Raw genomic sequence first — 19,269 nt, forward strand, 5'->3', positions numbered from 1 at the left:
CTACATTCGGGATCATTACTAATATTCACGTGAATCGCCCGATTCGCGAGATCATTAGTTTTTTCTCTTTACGAAAACCGTGAACGAGTACCTCGTATCGCCATGTATGATGTTGTGTGAATGTTAGTAGTGACCCTGACGGTGAGAGGCACTATGGTTGATTTTGGTGGCTGGCGGCGACAAAAAAACTCGTCTGTAGATAGCCGACAGGTAATTATGGTCGCCATTTTCATTTAATGGATTTGAAACGTCGTTTATTCATTCTGCTGACGGAATTTTTCATTTCTCTTTCAGTTACTCATCTTTATTTATTTTTTCCAATACTTTTTTTTCTGGTTTTCATAATGAGTTTAATGGTTTATTTCTTTAAAAATTATAAAAGGGTTATTTTTTGGGGTGAAAAGAAGAGATAAATGCTTTATTCGAATCTTCCCATATTTATTTATGAAAAATCTAGTTACAATGTACAATATAGCGTCACAAGTCGACGCTTTTTTTACTTCAAACACTCCCTTCTTCTCAGTATAAAATATATTACATTATTTTGTCTTCATTTCTATCTGATCAGGTATAGAGTAGATATACCCCCATACTCTTCGTACATTGGAGGTAAAGAAAATAATTTATCTCCTGGGACAACTGTTCAAGTATCAGGGTAAGCGTGCGTCTGATAGAAATCACAAAAAGTCATTCCCAGTTTTGTGTGCTAATCTCAACGCATGAGGCATCCTCATGGATAATCATTAGTCAATAAATAAAAAGTGGGGAAAATAGTGAGGTATATGGAAATTATGTGAAAATGAAAATGAGATGAAATGAGTTTTGGTTGAATTTGATACCATCAAATTCACCAGACCTTAGATAATTGATTGATATCCAAATGCTTGAACAACCCCTAACAACTCCATAAAACCTTCACTGGTGTCAAAAGCATAAAATCGAAGTCAAAAAATTGACAAACCCAATAAATACCCCCCTCAATTCCCAGAATTATATATAGGTACATCTGGATACTTTGGAAACTCAACAACAGCAACTGGATTTTTCACCTTAAAACTGGGAAATAGTCCAGTGACACTGGTTCTCATATTCCTTCCCTTGGAGTAGCCATCCCAGTGATTCCCATAAACCTCGATCTTGTCCCCAACTCTCAACTGTATCTCGCCGGGTCTCCTGGGTATATGATCGAGGATAGCAACTCCAGGATTAGGGTTTTGTCCCCCGTAGTAATAAACATCGTCCAAAGACGTGAATTTATCATGTGCATCGACATGATAAGTTTGCATGAGCTCATAAGCAACTCTGCAGACTTGTGAGCTGAAGGTGCAAACGAGATGATCGCAGAGTGACAGAAGATGAATGTCAACGATAATTCCTTGGAGAGACGAGTCTGAGTATCGTTTGGAGACAGAGGCAGTCTCTGCAACAGCTGGATCACCGATTACATCGTACCTGGGATACCTTTTTCTGGCATTTGTTATCACCTTGGGATCATCACTTGCGATAAAAACCCTCCTGACAGGGGGTTCAGTCTCTAGCTGATTGAAGTAGTGATCCACTTTGACCATATACTCGTCGATGTCATGATAAGCAGCCTCAGTTCCCACTTTATCGGTTCGTCTCACATGAATTCCCACAATGGGCCGTTCGAAGCCGAGTTTCTCCTTGGAGTAATCCATGACCTTCTTGATATTGTCCTGAGGTCTCATCAGGAACTTGAGGACCTGCCCCACCCACCAGACGATGGGGTGACCGTGGAGCTTTTGAATCCGAGGGGCCAGGTCGGCTGGGATACTGGGAGGCTGGTACTTAGGCTTTGGGTAGACGTTGTCCACTATTGGGAGAGCCACCACCTGCTTCGTACTGTCCCCTGGCCAGTTACTGTGAGAATCGCCGGCTGTTGACAGGCACGTATTGCTCAAGGGCTTGAAGACACTCTCCCAACCGTCTTTATGGTAACGCCAACCTTTTGATTTTAGAATTAATGTTCGCTCCGTTCCGTAGGCGACGAGGAAGCAATAGGTTATGTGGTGTATCTGCAGATATTGAAAGTTTAAGGAATTAGAAAATAATTGTAATTTCATGGAGATCAATCCGGGGAACCAAAACATTTGTCCCTTTTATACTATGTAAAACTATTGCTAGATAAAAAAATTACAATCAAAGAATGATTTGATTGAACTTTATTTGATAACTTACTTGGCAACCAAAGCCACAGCCCTTATTGAGACTGCAGGTCAACTTTTTGGCTTTACTACAGTCTGATGGATTCTGCAAATGTGAGAATCTCCTCTGAACCAAATCAGACAAGTCTTTAGCCTCCTTCACTCTCCAATTACTGTGGCCATCGACTCTCTCCAGCGTATCAAGCTCCAGCATCAGCTCTCGCTTGTGCTCCCAGATGTCCTTGATAGAATCATCAACATCCTTACTCCGTTTGTCCATGGAAAAATCATCAGCCAATTTCTTAACTTTCTTCAATTCCGACGTAACGTAGTACCAAAATTCCTGAATATTATTTTTGATTTTTCTCCTGACCTCTTCGTACTCGAACGAGGGTCCACTGACCTCAGCGATCCTCTGTATGTCTAATTTGTCTCTGATGGCGACCAAGTGGTCCCCCCTAGCTGCCCTGGAATTATCAGACAGAAGCAAATTGGCAAGAGCTTCGTTCTGCTTTTTCAAAATGCCAAATTCCTCGATCATTTCGTTCAACTTCTGCGTATTCTCTTTTTCCATCTGGGACATGATGTCGTGGGATGGTGGAGTACTTCTCATCACGTGGAAAACCGACAAGATGAGGACTATCAGCCAGGCCAACAACAGGAACAGTCCCAACTTGCCCAGCCATCCGGGCCTTCCACTCCAGAATGTCATCTCTGTATCGGATGGACTGTGGCGATGAGATACTCGCTATAACATCTAAAATATAATTAGTTCAATTGTTAATTCAGGATTCCCAAGTATTTAAAGAATTTAATTTTATGAATTTTACTTTTTTACAAGCCTCTAACGTAAACACAAAAAATGGTTTCACTTGAGAAACAATTGCCTCACAATATTGTCAACATCGTAAGCAAAAATCTTCCACACTTGATAATTACATAATATAGAAACAGATGAGGGATGGCCCTTAGGTGATAGCCCAAGCCGCAAGAATTATTGGTGACTTTTTTTGCAAGAAATCCCATCAGAAATGACAAAAAACTAGATGAGAAACATATCGATCCAAAATTTACGACCCTGAACCCTTCCCCACGAGAATCGATCATGAAATCCGCCCATCAAAACACCAGCTGACAATTAAATCTTATCATCTTGTTATCACTTACTTTAGTGTCATCAATAGCCATAATCATCCTCCACTTCACATGTTCCACCCGCAAAGCTGTTATCGCAGGTGTATGATCACCACTATTCAATCCACGTACCTGTGACGTGTAATTCAGTACTATAACTACGGAATATATGTAGTTATAAAAATAATGCAACTCGAGTCATTCCTTTCTTCCTCTTCATCTGGGGGTAAGGGCACCAACAATACTCAATTGTTTTGACAGAGGCTTTGAATAATCAGATCATAAAAAATTGTCGAGAATGGTCTGTTGATGTATTTATTGATGACACTTAGGCCACCGTGGCAAAATTACACTTTAACTGGGGGGAGTAGTTCACATCCTAACCTCAATCCTTTCGATCCAATTCTGATCTACCCTCTTCACTCTCTATTGTATTCGTAACTAGATAACTGACAGATGACTGCTTTTCGCAAAATGATCTAATTCTATCGTTTGTACAGGCTTTGTACTCGTTTGTATGGAGCTTAAAATGTTTTGTTAGTTGTTCATTTTCTTTTAAATAAATAATTGAAAATCAGGTCTAAGGTATGATTCAGCCAGGTAATCTCAAGTGAAAAACAGGGGACAAGGTCTCGCAAGCGCCACGAGGGCGCGCGGCGGTCACTTTCACCTTCCCCTTAACTCCTGGTCATCCCCACTCTTCTAAGCCGTTCGGCGCAGAGATTATTTCTTAAAATGCAAAATGATTTTAAAGAGTACGGAAGAATATAAAAAAATTCTTTACAAAGAAGAAAATAAAGGAAAAACACAAAAATAATAAGAACCAGTGTTATTTTTTGTTTAAGTTCCTATCTCTTTCCCCATGATTGTCCCACTCATTCCCGCGAATAAGTGAACTATTTCATAAAGAAATATAGAATAATCTATTTTTTTATTGATTACGAATAATGGGATACTAGTAATATTCAAAATAATGTAAGTAAATTCATTAATTCACCCATAAACCAAAATGTTTTTTCACGAAGGGGTGTTGGAGTGTGGGGAGATTTGTTTACAATTCGCGATTACCCATTGGTTTATCCTATCGAGACATGTAGGAATCGATTTACAGATCGTGTGCTAATCGAATCTGTGAAAATGGTGAAATCGTGTTAAATTGGGAATTGTAAAAACTCATCGTGGGACAGTTATCGGTTTATGTTTTTCACGTAGAATGTATGAAGTGATGAATAGATTCTTTAAAAAATTACCATTCATCCTTTCCCTATCCATGTTTTTCTTTATAATTTTCCGATTTGCATGTCAACCAGTTTTTGGGAGAAATTGCAAAAAAAAATTGAGCGCCTTCGCCGAGATTTGAACGCTCCACCGCAGAAATTGTCGAGTGGTGGGGACGAAACGCGCATGAGGAGAAGACGGTGTACAGCGCCGCGCACGGCTTCCGGAGGTACTTGTCCCCTGTTTTCTTGTCGGCGACATCAAAGTTTGAGATTACCTCCCTAAATCATACCTTAATCAGGTCATCTGGAAGTAGAGACCTCTGTGTGCCACACGTGAAACTACAAACGATTCCCTATCGATATGTAGTGAAACTATTTAAAAATATAAATTTTTACGAATTTATCGGCCAAACGCACGTGGGATTTTTCATTATTTATGTAAAAATAAAGGAGAACTCAACGAAACCGTTTAAGTTCAGCACAAACAGGTGCAAATTTAGTACAAACGATAGAATTAGTTCATTTGCCGAAAAACAGTCACCTGTCGGTTATTTACATACGAATAAAAAAAATCCTGCGGTGAAAAGAGAGAAAATGCAACAATAGACAGCATTTTAAACACATTTTTTCGCGCCTCCATAATTACTAGGAAGGCGCATGCGCAGGTCTGTTCCCGCGAGAATTACACTGACTCAAACGATTCGACAGGCCAGACGACTGGTCATGTCCATGCAGTCCTTTTCTGTCCACCTAAAAAAAATTGCAGAATCGAAAATTCCAAGGAAATACATTTTCCAAAAAGCCTCGGGCTATTTCCAGCCTCGGGCAAACAATCTGACGACATTTGTGTTGCGCAGTTCCATTGTATTGCAATAGAGAGTTTGTTTTATAGATCTGTATGCGGATTTGGCTGCTGTCCAGCTTGTGGATCTGCGCCTCGTGCTTCTGTCGCAGTTTCACATATTTGGTGAGGGGGTGTGGGGTAGGATTCGCTGGTACAAGTGCTAGGGTAACACGAGGGGTTTCGAAGGACACGGTCATAGGTACACTCAACTGAAATTGTCGAAGGGAGGGAGAGAATGATCGCGATGGAAATCCAAACTGTTGGAGCGAATCAATTAACCCATTTTTTATTGTCTAGATATTAAAAAATGTGTTTATGTTAATTTATCCGGTTTTATATTCATAAATTAATAGAATATAATTTTTTCTCCCAAATTTGATTTTTGGGGCATTAAATCACAGGGAATTTATTTAGAAAGACAACTATGAGAATTCTTGGGGAATAATTCATCTCAATAATCGTTGATCTATTATTTATTTATTTAATCAAATAACGACCGAAAAAATCATACAGAATTTTTTTTTTACATTGTGTTCTCTGGAACGATGAACTATTTACCGGATGACCTGGAATGGGATGTTCCCCAGAACAATCTGACCCACAAATATATGAAGCACGTGGAGATATACCGAACGAGCGATAATGCGTTTGAGATGCTGTGAAAAGAGAGGCTGGCGGTAAAAGGGGTAGAAAATCGAAAAAAAAAGTTTATTGGTGAATCATCAGTTTATCAAGATAAAAGTAAATGCACAGGAGATTGGCGAGATGCAGGAGGGGATGAAAAGGCGTCGTGTTATGTACAAATTCTTCTCGAATTGCAATCGATATGGGTTCGTCTGGGGCGTCATGCCGGCGCCGGAGGATGCCTTTATCTCGCCGAAATGAGGGGCGGACGTCACGGGGTTTAGCGCCGACGGAGTAAACCTCTGGGATGACGTTTAATAACATCACCATGAATTACCCGGTCTAGGTCCACCGTCTGAGAGGGAATATTTATATCACCCAATGATGCTCTGTGAATTCTGAATAATTTCTTTCGGGGATCGAATCCAGGGGATGGAGTGAGGGCTGTCTGGTGCTCAATCACGTCATTTGAATTGATGAATGAGGGAGAAGGTCCTCCTGGTGTATCTCGGGCCACCAGAGCTTCAACAGCTTTAGTCTAGACGATAATGCATCAGTCAATGCTCTGTACTGATTTATTTGTAAAAAGAACAGAAAATTTTGGAATTGATTGGAGGGGTTGGAAAAATCATTCTCCTGAAAATACGTCAATATTTATTTTTTAATCCACGCGGAGCAACAAATTCTCGCTGATGAGGTGAAGTTTGTAGAGGTTTCCGAGAAATAGTGGGGATAATTCTCGTTTCCTCATTAAAATTTCCAATAAAAAGGTTTTACAGATTTTTTCAGAGAATTTTCTCGTCCAGGATAATATTGACCAACGCTGGACCACCCCTCCATCAAGTTAATTCCAACGAAACCCGTAATAACCATACCGTGAATCGTGTAATGTCCACAAACCTCCCATCAAAAGAATTATCCACCAATCGAACCAGAAAATGTAAACTGGCTATAGACAGGTCGATAGATGTCCACAGCGTCCAGTCGTCTGGGTCACAGTGGCATGAAGTCCTCTCCCCTCGGCCTCGATTGATTTAAAAATCGACGGGCATTGCATTGATGATTTTTTTCCACTCTCCATAATCAGCCAGTTGTCAAGCACAGCCGCAGGCGATGTTAGTGCCCCGATTAGTACACCCTCGTCATCCCCTGGTGAGGTCCAGTTGTGGTGGGGGATGAAAACACGAGCTGAACTATGTGAAACGGCTCGTATGCCGGCGTCGGGGCGCCGAGGAGGCGACACCAGTTGGCAGTCACCCCTAAACGCTCTCGGAGGGTGGATGGTACAGTGTCCACCCTCGTCCCCACTCGTCTTTAGCATTTCAATCTCAATTAGTCGCTGGTCTTCTATTCGACTCTTGCCCTTTAAATTTGAATAAAAAGCCGAGTCATTCAGTCAGCTCAGCCCGAAGATTGTGCAAATATTAATCTAAACTCGGAATTGTAGGGGTTCGCTTAAAGTGTCCTTTGGTGTCTTTGTGATTCTCCGGCAATTTAATCTTTCATACGTGTCATGCTGGACGAGGAGTTTGTTGCTTTGCGGGGGAGTCGAGTCATCCCGGTGATTCGAGCCCTCTCATTATAGTCAGTCTTGATGAATAGGTCTTTTGTGATACACTTTTTTGCAAATGAAAAATAATTGGAGGAGTCGGGGGATATTTGCAAGATGAATCGGGATAGTGAGGAGGTGAGTAATGATGGGACAGGGGAGAATGTTTATTCGTGGATGGTCATTATTTTTTTATCATTATTCCTGGGCTCTTGTTCTTTTTCTTTTTCCAATGCAGCAACGACCCATTTCGCAAACTTTCTGCGGTGCCCTCCAGAAAGAGGCAAATTGCAAGTGCCTCGTCCTCTCGGTCCTGATTTACGGCTGCTTAGCTGCGGTCACGTGGTGCAGGTGTGCTAATGTCACAAAGGTGTGTACTCCAATGGCGTTCGTTACCTCGAGGGGGATGATTACGGGTAATTAAGCGGAATCAAGGGGTTTTGAGTGGTAATTTATGCAGTTTATTTTCTGGTAGATTGTCATCAATTTTTCCAAGATACCGCTCAAGTCGACCAGACACGTGTCACCCTGCGACGACGGCTACATCTACATTCCTGTGAGTTTAATTTGAAAATTGATAATTCGATATGTTAATGGTTTTGTAAGACGTGCTAATGCCAGGGAAATTTTTCTGGAATTAGTGAATATTCGAGGGGCAAGATTTTTTCTCTATCAGTGGGATTGGGGTAATGAATAATTGGTGGGTGATTGTTTAGATGGCTTTTATGGGCATACTGTACCTGGTTTATCTTGTCGAGTGTTATCATTCACCAATCAGAATCGATTTGATGCATCGCGAGAGACAGGATGATGTCTTAGCGAAATTGTCCGGATTGCGATTGGTGAAGCCCACTATCTGGTGGAAGGCTGTTTCTTATCACTATGTCAGGAGGAAACGACAAATTACGAGATACAGGAATGGGGATAATTATACAACGACTCAGGTAAATTTAAGTGGATACAGCACTGGCCTAATCAGACGGTAATTGTCGATTGATTGAAGGCAATTTTCAGTAAAAATTACTGGACATTTCTTTGCGTAGAATGTTAAACATAAATTGTTCTACGAACAAATTATCCTTACAAAATTACGAAAAAAAATATGGAAATACGAATATGAATATGTTTCATAGGTCACGAAATTGATTCTAAAAAGGTTTCTTGACATTTTTTATCAAACCTCAATAGATAGAAGTATTTATGAATTAATCTGTACTATTTTTATTTTTATCCACAACAAAATCGAAACCTCCCCCTCTGAGTTCATTCCTAAAAAGCATGGGCCGGGGTGAAAAGCATTAGGGAAGCACTTCCACAGCCCGTAAAATTCTCCATAAAACACGTGTTTAAATAATCTCTAGAGCCCTTTCTCTCGTGGATATTATCAAAATAATCTACATGTAACGCTCGCTCTTCCCCTCCATAAACGTAAAAAAAATAACTCCTCCATTCAATGTACACTCTCCCCCTTCTTAGAACTCTATCTCACCCCAGAAACTCCATCAAATAGAATTTCAGATCAACCACAATTTACTGGCCCCTAAAACATCGCCATCACTTTCACTCCCTAGGTTTACTACGAGCGTGTAAATACAAATGCGGCGACATCATTTTATTTCTACGATTACTGCGGTGTCAAGGACATAAGCAAAGAGCTGACCCTGGACGCCAAGATCCCGATAACAAAGATAACCCTGAGCAAGGGTTTCGCTTTCTCCAATATGCGATCGGCGACAGAGTTCGAGGAGGCGAGATCTCGCTTCTTTGCTGAGCAGGTAAATATTTTTTTTTATTCTCAAAATATAACAAACCTATGGGATTAATTATTTTCCCGTTTTTTTACAAATCGCTCGATGATTTTTCGACCTTCCAGAGCATTGGCCACCAGAATTCATTTAGGTTGAACGATCTGGGCCTTTTCTGGCTGATTAATGTCTCGCACTTAATTCGCGAGATGGAATCGATTTTGCAGGATATTTAAATTAGCAACAGTCATGTTTTAATTGATTAGGATCAATAGAGTGCAATCAGCCGAATGGAATGCAAATTAAAATTAACGATTGAATCGATATTGCTTGTTAGTTCCATACGTGAACGGAGAAATGGTTCAATTCTATTTGACTATTGACCGGTTTTGTATGAATGTCCTGGAATCCGTCGAGGGAATTTTTTTTTCAGAAAAATTCAGGTGTAAACGCGACTTTTCATCACAACTCGGTCGAAATTTTTCATGAGAATTTTCCTCAGCCCGTCGGTGGAAATATTTTCCAACACTCGTAACATAAATTTGCTAGACATTTTCCCTCATTGCGGGAGACCGCACAATTTTTTTTTAAATCGTAAAATCCCAGTTCCGGCACCCTCTTTTTATTGAATTTTCCTTCTCTCGCAAATTACGTTTTGAACATATTTTTACCTGAACGTTCTCCTCGCGTATTGATCAGGTCTACTATAACGCACGAGCTTTCGTGTGATTTATCAGAGGCCTTTACAATTTATAATCAAACTTCTGTCCCCATTCACTTTCCGAATACACTCGGTCATTCAAAAAAATCTCGATAAATCCCCTGAAATAGGCCTTTCCGCTTTCATCCCGGTGAACGAACCCCTAAAAATCCCAGAAATTCCGCTGCAATGCCCTCTTAATGCAAAGATTTCACCGGAAAGATCACAATCTCGAAGTGCACGCTGCAATGTCTCGCCACCCCCTGTCCTTTCAAGAGATTCCATTAATCATTAACAGGAACTGAGGGACGATTACATGGAAATGAGGGAAGGTCTGGATCTTGGTTGCAATTTCAACGCTTCCACAACACTGGTAGCTGTTTTCGGACGTCCCTGGTTCACAAATTCCTACGTTTACTGGTGCCTGAGTGCTCTACTCCTGAGCTGGCCCCTGCGTATAATCATTGAGTGCAAAACTCAGCACGCTGATTACCAGATAACAAAATTATTCGGTGTCAATTATGATACCCCAACGAGTGGTGAGCCTATTCACACCTCCTCGAGCCAGTTGAGTGCACCAGGCTCGTACATGCTGGCTCCGAGCTACAGCGAAGCCCTGCTAATGGAGCCAGCGGGTCCACCATCATCAGCATCATCAGCATCAGAGCAGGGAACGAACGAGACCGGAGTACTTGTACCCAGCTATTCCGAGGCACTGCTGTACGAACGCCCTCGAAATACTGAGGGAGTTCACGAAATTGCCTGCTCAGTGGGACGTAGTATCACCAATGAGAGCCTCTTCGCTGTCCTAGAGCCCCAGCCCATCACCTGCAACTGCTCCTGCCATCAGGCAACACTCCCCGAGGAGACAGAATGCACCAGCTTGAGGGGTCAATCCACCACGGAATTACGCAACTGTGGTGTCTGCAGTGCCTCCAATAGTCGTATTGATAATTTAGATAATTCACTGATAACTAGAGATATTTCTGAGCCAAATTTGAAGACAAATTCTTGTGATTTATTGAGGGGTAATAGTCTACAATTTTTGAGAATTAATGGAAGAAGTTTGGAGAATATTTTGGAGAGTGAAGAGGGTTGTTGTTCCACGGTTGTTGTTCCTGGCGATGGGGGAAGGGGGGCCATACCCAAGAGGAGGGAGACCGACGGTGGGGAGAGGGCTGGTGTCAGTGGAGTGACCAGTGGGAGGACTCATGGCTCAGAGAAGAGGATGACAGAGTCCAAGACTTACTTCTGTCTTAAATCCATTCTCAAGCAGAATAGGAGGAGGTACACCCTGGTGACTACTGAGGAGTTCAAGAATCTCGTGGCTGGAGACAAGAGGGAGACTGGGAGCCTCGTTTTTGTGAGGGAGAATTGCTTCAGGGGGGGAGGGGGTAGTGCAGAGGGACGGAGGGAGAATCCTAATAGGTAAATTTTATTTTTAATCTTTGGGGTTTTGTTTAATGAGCATTTTATGTAGTATACTAATCATATAGTAGATGCCCGACTGGATCTTGATCTTTTCTACTAGAATTTTTAACTAGATTTTTTTTCCTTGAAACGACGAAATAAATTATAAAAAAGTTGCTGGGAAAATTGGTAAAACCCACGAAAGTCTTCGACGAATTTGGTACAAGAGGGAATGAGGGAAAATCATTCAGTTAACTTTGAATATTTTTACTTCCAGAACTTTGATATTTGCAAGTCCAATTCACGAAGTTTGTAGACCAAACGATCCATTCGCGGGTACCCAGAGGCACCGCGACCGCGAGGCAATGAATTCACCCCCAGCAACTTTGAAAAAACTCGGCAGATCTCTGACTGTCCTGGCGGAGTGCGAACCAACCCCTCACCTTCCGCCCCATCGTCGCAGGAGTAAGAGATTCGTGCATCAACGCACAATGAGCATAGAGCCCGAGTACTTGCGATTTTTCACAACATCGGGGGATAATAATAGGAGCCAGCAGACTGAAAGTACCGCACGTTGCTTTGTAGCAGGCGCTTCATCCTCCGGCTTGACCCGTTCCCTTACCGAGAGAAGATCAAAGCCAAGTCAACACGACCGAACTTTGAGGCGAAGCTTCACGGACGAGAGAACTGAATTTGGTTCCTCCAGACGGATGAATATTAATATGGAGACGTCGTTGTAACAATACGCGTAATAAGTCTTCTTGTAAACATAATTCAAGCAACGAAATTCGCAGTGAAGTGGTGAAAACTTAATTTTATTTATTTATTTAAATTTTCCAAATTTTTATGTACGTTTTTGTAGGTGAAATTAACGGTAATTTGAGTTTGTTCCCTTTGGAAATTAAAAAAAATAATTCTTTCCATGGGAATATCAAGATGCACAAGTCAATTGATCATTTTGTCAACAAATTTGTTTTTCACAGAACAAAGCTCTCTAAAAATGTCTTCTACTGAAAAGTTCTTCCTCCTGAGAATTTTTATCTTCGTGTCCTTCCCCAAGTCCCCTTAAAGCTTTCCAGTAATATTTCTAGCTTTACTAATAGATTTTAATGATATCTCTTCAATCACAATGTGTGAGCGAATATTGCAGAAAGCTCCCACAAAACGAGCCAAGATCTTCCTTTCGTTAAAAAGTTTGTCACCAGTTCACTGCCGCCACAAATTTCTCAGCGTTAGAATCCATCCTTCCTTATTTGATACTTCTTCCTTAAGATTAATAAAACTCACGAGAGTCGCAAAAATAAATGCCTTTTAAATCAAATAATGCACGATGCGCGATAACAAAAAATATTCTTAAGTTGAGGGAAGATTCAACGAATTTGGTCAGCCGTCGACAGCTTTCGTAAATGTCGACTGCACAAATTAAAAGAAATACAGACTACAATGACTTCGATTTGAAATACTGGCTATTGAATTGTCTAAATCATTATCGCGTATCGTGCACTAGCTCAAGTATTAAATGATAAACGTAAGCGATAATGAAAGTTAACGACATTTATTATGAATATACATGTATATAAACTAAATTGATGAAGGGAGACGAGAAAAAAAAATACATAACTATATATTTGTTGTACATGTAATTTTAAACGCTTATACGTGTATTTTCGAGTAACGAATCAACCAAAATAGTTTAATGAATCATAAGTACATGTACCATAAGCACTCAACAGAATTAAACACGCGCAATGATACATTTACATGAATAAATTCCGTATTCCTACCGTCAATTTTGATGCTTAACGCTGGGTAATGAATCGCATACCAAAGCCATTAAACGATATTGTTGTAATATTTACTAGGGCTCTTCAAATATGTGATAAATACGCTGAAATTTTAGCATAAATTAATCGACTGGTAAACGTGCATTTTAAGCAAATTAATGAGATAATTGTTAAGTCATTTGGTGGATGAAACCAGTGGAATATTTTTTTGGTTTCGCGCTTGAACAATGAAGTCTTTCCAAACTGCCAGAATAGCTATAAATATTAGAACGAGGAGAGGCGTGTTGTTGGATGCCGAGGGACTGAATTGTACTGGCCAGCCAGTGGTCGACTATTTCTGTTGAGCTATCTGGAATTATTGAAGTTGAGATTGCTCTGGGGGAACGTGGTAGAGGGGCTGGAGGTGAATTCCGACATTTCGGGGCGATTATTTTTGCAGCTGAAGGGAAATGTCAGAGCTCTAGTGCAATGTCGTGAGATTAAATTCTCCAGGAGTCTGGGCACATTTGCAAAATCACCAATTGATTTGGAAATGTCAATGCTGATTTATTTTTAAAGCCATTGTGAATTAGTCTCTCAATTCACCCTGGGCCATTTACAAAATCATCAATTAATTTCGAGGTCCCATCGTTGAATAATTTATTTATCAGGCAAAATTTAATTTATCAGAATAATTTTGTAAGTATTCGGTCACTCGAGCTCGCCTCCAGCGCTCCATCGCCCTCCTGCCAGCCAAAAAAAATTTGAAAAAAAATGTAGTTATATAACCCTTCCAGCCAATCGCATCAATAGCCCTCATCAACACGGTCTATGTCAGACAATCCACAAATAACGATTAACTAAAAGAAAATTCGATGATTCAAAGAATGGTAAAATTTTTATAACCACGTAAGATCATTGCACAAACAAAATTAATTAAGAAATCTACGAAAATGATATTTAGTCATCGCATAAACTCATGCCGTCTTGAAAAAGTGCTCTTGTAATTAATGAAAAAAAATGCAACAAAAACGAACGAAAAAAAAAATTTAATTTGAATTTATATTAAGAAGAGAAACTAGTTCAAAATATTTACAGCATTTTTAGGATGTAACTTGCAAGTGCTTGAAAGGGTAATTCATTGGTCGCTCTGCGTTAAGTTGGGAGCAATGTGCATCGTGTACGTAAAAATGTTTAAATTATGACGAGAATTATTCAGTGAAGGTAATCGCGGCGAGGGCCAAAGTAATTGTACTCATTTATAGTAATTTAACATTATTGTGATTATTATACATAAACTGCATTATATTGCCGTACGAAATAAAGACAAATGGTTGATGGTTACAAATAATATGTGGATTAATTCAATGCATTGGTTACCTTGAATTCTATTGAGGCACACAGTATTTATTGACATCGATTTTGAATGGATTTTTATTATCAATTCAAGCTCGATCTTGGACACTGATTTGGGTAATTCCACCTGCTTTAATTCGGTGAGAGAGCTCGTTGCCAATTATCGCAGTACAAACAGTATAATTTACGTATAACACCACAAAATATACAGAGATAAGTCAGTAGTAAAGCGAGAACTTAATGCAAAATAAATAAGATCATGGTAAAGTGCCAGGTCCGCAAAAAAAATTATAGTTTGGTAAAAAATTGATTTTTTACACGTCGGAATCATTCGCAAAAATTGAAGACTGATCACAATTATTCATTGGATAATTAAATAGTACTGTCTGGGATTTATCGGACAAGTTGTAGTATAATTGAAATAGAAAATGTTCTTTCAAGTTCTCTCATTCAACAAAAAATAAATAGTCGACACATTTGGATGTCTCTTCTAGAGTCAAAAGTCGTGATTCTCAATAAAAAAAATAAGAAAATACATTTGGAATAATTTATCGGATTGTACAATGAGAAAATTGATTGATTAATCGTCTAACTTTTTAATTTACTTCAGATGTCAATGGCAGCAGTAATTTTTTCAGTATTTTCTGGGCCGTTCAATAGACACTGAATAATGCAAATGACTTGCGTGTCGATTAGGGTGACGACATAATTAGGAATTTAACAAAATACAACATTTCTCCGGAGTAGTATCATGTCAATGCTTTACTACTGACGTGGAGGTCGTGTGCCACGTGTTGTTTACAGTTAATCAACGTTACATATTTTTCTGTTTATTTTTTAATTTGTATGCTAACAGACATACTAAACACACATCGATGAGATCGTACATCGTTTAAAGTGACAAAAAATGGGAAAAAATTGTGCATACTCGCAGTTTGTTCCTCCAAATAAAATCGGATGCTCCTATCTAAGTGTTGTCCTTGTAATAAATAAACTATTTCTCACGTAATTGTGTCTTATAATTTTTTTTCGGGTTTTTCTCTCTCTCTCTTGGGACTCTTCAACAGCCGGACTAGGATAAAACGCGTGAATATGGTCTCTGGCCAGGGGTTAATGTCGGCAGACACATCAGTCAATGGGTTAAGACGGATTATCCGTGAAACCAGGTCGTGTGTAGTAAACTCGGTAGTACAGAGTTTTACTTCGCCATAGAGAGTATGAATTATCGAATTTTAGTAGGTAAACACCTTCACCTGGATACTGGTGGCTACCTGCATAAACTTCTTCTTGTGAGTCTCGTCGATAAACCTGAAATCAAAAAGTAAAATGTTCAAAATCAGCAAAAAAAGAATTAAAGCAACAAAAACCTGAATTATCATGTCTTAAATGAAATACGGTTTTCTAAACTTCTACATTCGATCAATATTTCGTCTCCAATTATAAAATATAAATCAGAAATGATTATAAAAAAATAAAGAATAAAAATGAATAAATTTGTAATAACTCACTGGCACAATAACACTGATCTGCGGTGAGCTAGGTTTCTCCTCAGGATTGCACTCTCCATTGACTCCGGTCTCCAGGTCCTCGCCAGCATAATCATCCTCATCATCTTCATCCTCTGACTCGCTAATGTGCACAGACACCTGATTGGTTTCAGGCTTGGACCACTCAAAATAAACCCCAAATCCTATGTCATACCCATCAGTAGCAAATTCCCAAAAGAGGAAGGCACCGTCCTCATGAGTGGGCACCCTCACAGTGACAGTCTCCCCATGTCCCACCCTAATGACAGCATCTCCAGCCTCCCTCTTGATGGTGTCCTTGAACTCTTCGACGCCTGGTCTGGTCCACATCTTGGGTGTTTCAATGGGTGGCCAATCGGGCTCACCATCCGAGTCATCCTCCTCCTCACTCCGTCCCTTGTCCTTCTTCTCCTCATTGACCTCCTCCTCCTTACCCTCAGACTTCTTCTCCTCCTCATCAGTCTCATCGATCTCCTTCTTCTCACTCTCGTTAGTTTCCTCAATCATCAGTCGATTCTGGTGCAACTGTTGCATATACCTGTCCACAGATTGACAAATTAATTTGAGCAAACCAATGAATTACTCGATTAATCCACAACTGAATCAACTATACCTGTGATAATGTTGCTCCTGCAACTGCCTGATCAGCACTCCCTGTTGCTCAGGATTGCCAGGATACTGCTGTTCTGCATAAGCCTTGAACTGATGATAAGTCTGCTGATTGAGAGCCTCCTGAATCTGCCTCCTCTGATGCTCCCTCTTCTGCAGCTCCTCCTCCTCCCTCTTCTTCTCCTCCTCAAGTTCTCTCTGCCTCTTCTCCTCCTCGATCCTCTTGATTTCCTCCTCCTTTTTCCGACGCTCTTGCTCCTCGATGTTTCGCTTCTGTGCTTCGACTACTGTTCTGAACAGGGGACACAGTTTGTCCAGCAAAATAATGAACCCCTCCATCGCTTCCTCCCTCGTTATGTCCCCCAAGTTCTGCCATGCCAATCGTCTGTCCTTCCCAATGACATCCAACACCCCCAGTTCTGGTGAATTATCCGGTGTACATTTGCCATGAGTCGCTTGCTGGGTAAATGCTACCAATTTCAACTTGTCCTCGTAAGACAAATGCACTGCTTTACCTTCTTTCTCTGGAAATTAATTAACAATTTTATGGCTCGACAGTCTGTCCAATTGAAATCAATCAAGTCTAGCTTTAAAGCTTGGGGGGGAGTGCTCCGGAAAAACGATAAATTTCCCACCACACATTTTGATCTATTAATTATGAAAAATGCGATTCATATCACCTTCCCCACCCCCACCTATTGTTGCTCACGATACCGCTCTTGGTGTCATTTAGCCCTAGGTCTCCTCGCGGCGCAGATATTGACGAGACATACACAGTGATTCACTGAATTATTCATAAATCCAACAGCCCCCTCCCCCCCCCCCCAATGTCAGAATAATAATAACAAGGTGAAATGTCATCAATAGTGTGAGGGTTGAATAAACTAGGCTTGCTGGAATAGTACTGCTATGGACTTACCTTTGTAAAAATTCAGGGCTATTTTGTAGAGCTCGCGGATCTCAAATCCCGAGAGATGTGGCTGAAATCCCAGGGTGTCAGGTGGAACATTAGTTTTCACTGTTGACTGGCTATTGGACACTGTTAATTTATCAATATCCCCGGTCACAGCCACTATTTCACTCTCTGTCGACGCCATTTGCGGGCGATACGATTGTCAATGATTTATTTATTTATTTGCACAATTTATTGTGTTGTCAGACAGTCAACTGCATCTGATTACTGAGGTGGGCATTTTGGTACTGAGGAAGTGAGGAGGTGGGATAGTCTGTCTTCATACGTGGCGAGGGGGTACGAAACCACGTGCCTCATGTTGGTAAGCGTGCAAATTCTGCTTTACCGAGCGGAAATAAGCTCATCGGTTCTGGGCAACGGTTTATCGGCGATGGGAAAGTCAGGGCGCGGCTAGTAAATATATGTAGGTGACTCTGGGTTGTTTATCTAGCAGCCGTACGAATAAAATTATTATTTGGGTGATTATTCTCAAGTTCTAGCGACCGATAAAGAACTTGGGAAAAACTTGAGTCATTTAGTATTGAATTATGTATAAATATAATAAGTTTAAGGGAATAGGAAAAAAAATACAATGAATCGGTTAATCAAATGACTAAAAAAATACATTGACACGTAATCGTATCACATATTCTGTCGGTAATATAGGCTGATGACCTTGAGCTTTTTTAAAGAATTATATTTTTGCTCTTCATCGAAGGACATTTTTATTTTAGAAATCCGATTAACGTAAATATTTGCCGTGACATTTTTCAAAGCTGAGTTTTTTATTTATTCTTTTTTTTGTTATTTCTTTATCGTTTTAGATGTCAATGTGTTGATTAGGTGAACGATTCTATTGAGCCGAAAAAATTGATGTTATCGAGGAGGACTGATAATCTAGCTGATTAGGGCCACATGTTCATGTCTCTATTACAGACCTCATGCATCTATAACTTTGGCGATGGTATTACAGAGTAATGTACAGAGTTTGCATACGAAAGCCGTGAGATTGTACCCACCCGAGCCATTATCAAATCGAAGTAAATGTTAAACGCGTGTAGGGAGGGACACTATGAGCGTCAACTTCTTTTTCCATTTATTTTGCTGAATTTGAAAAACTGGGGCATCGCGATGGACTGATGATTGATTTTTATATCTGTGCGATCTCGACTTGTACGCTTAGTGAGATGAAGGACTGATTGGACGAGTTTTTGTCATCAAGAATTTCGGAAAATAAGAATTTATTCTGGATTCCAACTATTTTTCTCTTTTTGGCGTTTTTCATTATCAATTTGGCGGAGATTCTATCGGGGGACAGATGAAACTATCGAGTCTTGTTGGACGAGTACTTTAGTTTAAGCCTCGGACACTTCATCTCGAGGGTTTTTGAGTGTAATTAACGAATCGGAAATTGAATCGCCGATTTTACAATCAATGAAGATGAATTTCGAGTATTTTGGTACAGAAACACAGGTGTATATTTTTTTTATTTCAGTTTGTTAAATTTCCAGTAGAAAATATTTAAACTTTTTAGCGAGAAACTTGGAATTTCGCCAGGAATCTTTATAGAAAATATTTCAATAGAATAAGTTCTACAGAAAAATCACATTTCACTGATTTTTTCTGTAGAATATTTTCTGTTTGAAACATTCATTGAAAACAATCATTCACA

At 40.1% G+C, this 19,269-nt stretch overlaps 3 protein-coding genes across 6 annotated transcripts; 1 reads left to right on the forward strand and 2 right to left on the reverse strand.

The window, feature by feature from the left end:
* Positions 1-422: 422 nt before the first annotated feature.
* On the reverse strand, positions 423-3,828 carry LOC135163376 (alpha-(1,6)-fucosyltransferase). 3 transcript variants are annotated; one of them, XM_064122768.1, is made up of 3 exons: positions 3,333-3,828; positions 2,200-2,922; positions 423-2,036 (listed from the first exon to the last, which is right to left on the reverse strand). In XM_064122768.1, the coding sequence occupies exons 2-3, from the start codon at positions 2,875-2,877 to the stop codon at positions 978-980; spliced, it is 1,737 nt and encodes a 578-aa protein (XP_063978838.1). In that variant the 5' UTR covers positions 2,878-2,922; positions 3,333-3,828; the 3' UTR covers positions 423-977. The 3 variants fall into 3 exon arrangements, with proteins under 3 accessions (XP_063978838.1, XP_063978839.1, XP_063978840.1); XM_064122769.1 differs by lacking the exon at positions 3,333-3,828 and adding an exon at positions 3,105-3,291; XM_064122770.1 differs by lacking the exon at positions 3,333-3,828 and adding an exon at positions 2,996-3,291.
* Positions 3,829-7,252: 3,424 nt separating this feature from the next.
* LOC135164143 (transmembrane protein 151 homolog) lies at positions 7,253-15,043 on the forward strand. 2 transcript variants are annotated; one of them, XM_064124229.1, is made up of 7 exons: positions 7,253-7,674; positions 7,775-7,906; positions 8,012-8,092; positions 8,253-8,480; positions 9,108-9,311; positions 10,280-11,409; positions 11,669-15,043. In XM_064124229.1, exons 1-7 carry the CDS (start codon positions 7,654-7,656, stop codon positions 12,129-12,131), a joined length of 2,259 nt encoding a protein of 752 aa, XP_063980299.1. In that variant the 5' UTR covers positions 7,253-7,653; the 3' UTR covers positions 12,132-15,043. The 2 variants fall into 2 exon arrangements, with proteins under 2 accessions (XP_063980299.1, XP_063980300.1); XM_064124230.1 differs by lacking the exon at positions 7,253-7,674 and having other exon boundaries at positions 7,903-7,952.
* LOC135164144 (Golgi resident protein GCP60) lies at positions 14,413-17,882 on the reverse strand. Its single transcript, XM_064124231.1, has 4 exons — positions 17,565-17,882; positions 16,650-17,169; positions 16,019-16,574; positions 14,413-15,818 (listed from the first exon to the last, which is right to left on the reverse strand). Exons 1-4 carry the CDS (start codon positions 17,740-17,742, stop codon positions 15,651-15,653), a joined length of 1,422 nt encoding a protein of 473 aa, XP_063980301.1. The 5' UTR covers positions 17,743-17,882; the 3' UTR covers positions 14,413-15,650.
* Between the last annotated feature and the right edge of the window lie 1,387 nt (positions 17,883-19,269).

This window comes from Diachasmimorpha longicaudata, chromosome 6 (genome assembly GCF_034640455.1).
Source record: "Diachasmimorpha longicaudata isolate KC_UGA_2023 chromosome 6, iyDiaLong2, whole genome shotgun sequence".
Lineage (NCBI taxonomy): Eukaryota > Metazoa > Arthropoda > Insecta > Hymenoptera > Braconidae > Diachasmimorpha > Diachasmimorpha longicaudata.